Source organism: Diabrotica undecimpunctata, chromosome 10 (assembly GCF_040954645.1).
Source record: "Diabrotica undecimpunctata isolate CICGRU chromosome 10, icDiaUnde3, whole genome shotgun sequence".
Classification (NCBI taxonomy): Eukaryota; Metazoa; Arthropoda; class Insecta; order Coleoptera; family Chrysomelidae; genus Diabrotica; species Diabrotica undecimpunctata.
The window spans coordinates 24,485,069-24,489,329 of NC_092812.1; the positions used below are offsets into that span (position 1 = coordinate 24,485,069).

General features: G+C 34.8%; 2 protein-coding genes across 2 annotated transcripts; both read left to right on the forward strand.

Annotated features, from left to right (window-relative positions):
• Window positions 1-2,552: 2,552 nt before the first annotated feature.
• On the forward strand, window positions 2,553-2,951 carry LOC140451651 (protein FAM200A-like). Its single transcript, XM_072545495.1, has one exon. It carries the CDS (start codon window positions 2,553-2,555, stop codon window positions 2,949-2,951), a length of 399 nt encoding a protein of 132 aa, XP_072401596.1.
• Window positions 2,952-3,113: 162 nt separating this feature from the next.
• LOC140451652 (SCAN domain-containing protein 3-like) lies at window positions 3,114-3,656 on the forward strand. Its single transcript, XM_072545496.1, has one exon. It carries the CDS (start codon window positions 3,114-3,116, stop codon window positions 3,654-3,656), a length of 543 nt encoding a protein of 180 aa, XP_072401597.1.
• The last annotated feature ends 605 nt before the right edge of the window (window positions 3,657-4,261 follow it).

The following is a 4,261-nucleotide window of genomic DNA, read 5'->3' on the forward strand; positions in this document are numbered from 1 at the left end:
GTACCAACTGTATTTTCAATACAGTTGGTACAATTTTGAGCTTCAGTAAGGCATTGAAAAGTTCTGTTATCATAACCACTCCTTTATCTGTCTAAGATAGTTACTGTTATAAGGTCATAACCTGGAACTTTTTTGGTTTTTAATATACATTAAATAGCATTTTTTACTTCTCTTTTAGATACTGGTTTAATTTGCTCACCTGGCGGTTTAATTGTTGTTAGACTTTAGTAAATAGCTTCATCTCCTTCAGCACTAACAGGGAGTAGAGGTTACAAAAAGTTCTTTAAGAAATGAATTAATTAAAAATCTAAAAAAAATATTCTTCAGTGCAAAAAAGGTAATTTTTAGAATGTATAAAAAAATGTTTAAACAATTTCTGCTCAAAAATTTCGCCAGGCACCCTTCAGATTTGTTTAGAGGAGACATTTTTCTTACGGTGAGCCACTTCACAACATGGACTAATTATTAATTCAACTGTCAACAAATAAAAAAAACCCAAAATATTTAAAACAATTAACTTTTATCATTATATCTAGTAAATTTTGTTTAGTGCTTACGTTTTTGTGAAAGTACTAAAACGTATGATGCATGTTATAATTAAAGGTTTCCAGATATGTATGTAAAAAACATTACTGTAGCTCTTTGTACATTGTAATGTAAATGTTAATAACACTAAGTGGTTGAAGCGTACTCTCTAAATAAAAAAAGTAAGCACTGATTCGTTTAAATGGTACACGCATTCGAATATTTTATATGAAGTAGCGTTCGAGTAGGCTTTATTTGAAATTTTATGGAATTAACAAAGTGAAGTAGGTAATAAATTTTATTATAGGATAGAAGAGATTGAGCAGAGTTTAACGAAGTCTACAATTTAGTAATTAAGTCCCATTTCATTTGTAGCAATCAATTCTAGGTTCTAATTGTATTTAAACGCTTACTGGCATCCTCTTTAATCACAGGAAATGTTAGTTTAGCGTTGTACTTTGAATTCTTGGTGATTGATTTTCTAAAGTAAAAATGTAGGTGAGGACAATAGTTCCATTAATTTTTTGATTCATTTCAATAATGGACCCCGATTCATAGTAATACAAGCAAAATTGTTTATACTCTTTATAATAAGAATCGAAATTTCAAAACTTAGATGACGTCTACAATAAAGATTATTTATTTAAATATTTATACAAGGTTAAATGTTTGGTATTGATTTACTATGCAAAAACTCTACGAAATACCCGCAGTTCTTTTAACAGAATGTCCCAATAAATTCTATTCCCACGTCCACGCTTGCGATCTCTGGGACATGCATAGCATAAAACGGGTGTACGTTATATAGCTAAAGGGAGGGTGCAAAAATGAGTTTTCAGCACCAAAAAAATTGCAACAAATTGGACAAGGTATGGTAACCCTAACAGAAGAGTTCCTAGTCCTCTAGTTCAGTGATTCTCAACCTGTGGTCCGCGGACCACCTGTGGTCCGCGAACGGTTTTTATGTGGTCCGCGAAGTGAACAGTCATAAAATAATAATCAATTTAAATCTTGACTCTTGAGACGTAAATTAATGCGTCGGCCTATTTTTCTTAACTCAAAACCTTTCCAGGCGACCATCGCGCCTGAACGCAGGTTCATTCCCCTCAATCTTCCGCGTATTTTCCCTTACGAATAGTTAGTTCCGTTATCTTAGTTTAGTTTCGGCCGCTGTCGTGTACGTACAGGACACTGCGTCTTTGATCGCGCGATCGCGCCACTACTCAGTGACTCAGTGCTGACTCAACTGTCAATTGACAAGCGTGCGTGTTTTTTGCTTGGTGATTGTAGTTTACTAAAATGAGCAAACATATGAAACTTTCGGTTTTTTTAAGAAGACGGATAGTGAGAACGTTAAAGCAGGATGTTCTACCAGTAATATTGCCAGTGATAGCACAATATTAACTCAAACTGGTCCTAAAAGAAAGGCTGCTAACCGTAAGTACAATCCCGACTACATAGCATGTGGATTTACATTCATTGAAGAATTTGGTGTCCAGTTACCTCAATGTGTAATTTGTGCGGAGGTATTGAGTAATGAGGCAGTGAAGCCAGCAAAATTAACTAGGCACTTTGAAACAAAGCATAAAAATTTTGCCGGAAAACATGTAGATTTCTTTAAGAGGAAGGAGACGGAACTAAAATCGTCAAAAAATATCCTTAAGGCATACTCAACTTATGATAAAGCTAATTTGAAGGCGTCATATCAACTTTCAGTTAGAATCGCAAAAACCAAAAAACCCTTTACTGTTGGTGAGGAAACCAAAATATTCCTCTTTCCAATGACACCGTTAGTAGGGAAATTGAAGATATGGCATCAGATGTTGAAACCCAACTTCTAAAGAAAATTCATTCCTCAAGGATTTTTGCTGCACAACTTGATGAATCTACAGATATTACCAATAAAACTATTCTTCTTGTTTATATACGATTCATAGATAAAGACAACAAAAAATTATCTGAGGAGTTCCTGACCTCGATTGAGTTGCAAGGTAACACAACCGGAAAAGACATTTTTAAAGCCATTGATGGATAATTCACACTTAAAAGACTGTGTAGTACTTTGCTCTGATGGTGCTGCGGCAATGACAGGTCACAAAACAGGCTTGCCAAGTTTTGTAAGGAAAGAAGGAAACCGTGATATTGTTTTAACACACTGTAGTATTAATCGCAAAATGCTTGCTGCCAAAAGATTAAGTCCCGACTTAAACAAGGTTTTGACTACTGTGGTAAAGGCCGTGAACTTTATAAAAAGTAATGCTCTTAGTTCGAGATTGTTTGCTTTGTTATGCGAGGACATGGGATCTATCCATTCCAATCTCCTTCTACATACCGAAGTTCGGTGGTTGTCCAGGGGCCGGATTTTAGCCAGATTTGATGAACTTCGAGATGAAGTATGTATGTATCTTGATGAAAAAAAAACCTGATTTAGCGGAAACACTGCGTGACGGAGAATTTATGGCCCAGTTAGCTTTTTTAGCAGATATTTTTGAACAGCTCAACATATTAAATCTAGGCCTGCAGGGACCATCTAAAACCGCATTTGACCTTTGGTAAAAAATTGATTCATTTAAGAAAAAATTTTTGCTATGGGAGCTGGAAAAGGATCGTTTGAAATGTTCAACTTGTTTTCAGATTTTATCTCTGAAACTGAAGGCTTAAATGAGAATGTTTTACATTCACTGGTTAAGTCCTACATTAAATCGCTTCAAGATTACTTTGAGAAGTACTTCCCTGCTGATACAGATGTGAGGAAAAATAATCTGTGGGTGATTGATCCCTTTTTAGCTACCCACGATAATAATCTGTCTATTCAGGAAAATGAACAGCTTATTGAAATTTCATCCGATGATCATTTAAAAGTGATAAAATCTCACTGCGAAAATGTTGCAGATTTTTGGATAGGGTTACTTGATGAAAGTCCACTGTTAAGTGAAAAAGCTTTGAAACTTCTTCTTCTTTTTCATTCCACTTATCTCTGTGAGGCATCATCCTCAACATTATATGTCATCAAGAATAAACACAGGAATAGGTTGCTAAATCTGAATGCTCCTATGAGACTGGCGTTAACTTCTTTCGAGCCAAATATTGAGAAATTGTCAAGTGAGAAGCAAGACCAAGGGAGTCATTAACGTCTTAATTTGGCGCTATCTATGACTTTTTATTTTGTTTTTTATATCTCTTTTGTCTTTCACTATGTATTTTCTTTTTTTATTTTGTAAATAATAAATTCATTAGTAAAACTTCAGTGTTCATCTCATTTTACCTATTATTGGGAAATATTAATAATAATATCTAAGTGGTCCGGCAAGAATTCTGAAGGAAACAAGTGGTCCTCAGTGGTGAAAAGGTTGAGAACCACTGCTCTAGTTTACTCTCATAAGAAACAATATACAGCCGAGTTTACATAGGTAGTAGATAACAAACGTGTGCCACGCTTTAGTAAGTTACGCTCCGTGTAAACTATTAAACTCGTGAAATACGAAGAGTCAATTCTTTTAATGAATCGAAATAATTCCGATGTTAAGAAGATCGAACTTGTTTAATGTTTGGATCATGTAGTCAGCTATGCAAGAGCATAAATGTATTAGTTATGGCAGCTTAGTTTTTAAGAATGAATGACGCAGACACCAGACACCAATAAGTTTGTAATATTGTATCGAAATGAGCTAGGTTTGTGAGATCCGACCAGAGAGGATTGTAAAAAACTCTTGCAGCTACAGCAACAAAATTTTGC

Coding starts and splice junctions, on each gene's coding strand:
- LOC140451651 (XM_072545495.1), top strand. CDS start 2,553: ATGGATAATTCACACTTAAAAGACTGTGTAGTACTTTGCTCTGATGGT.
- LOC140451652 (XM_072545496.1), top strand. CDS start 3,114: ATGGGAGCTGGAAAAGGATCGTTTGAAATGTTCAACTTGTTTTCAGAT.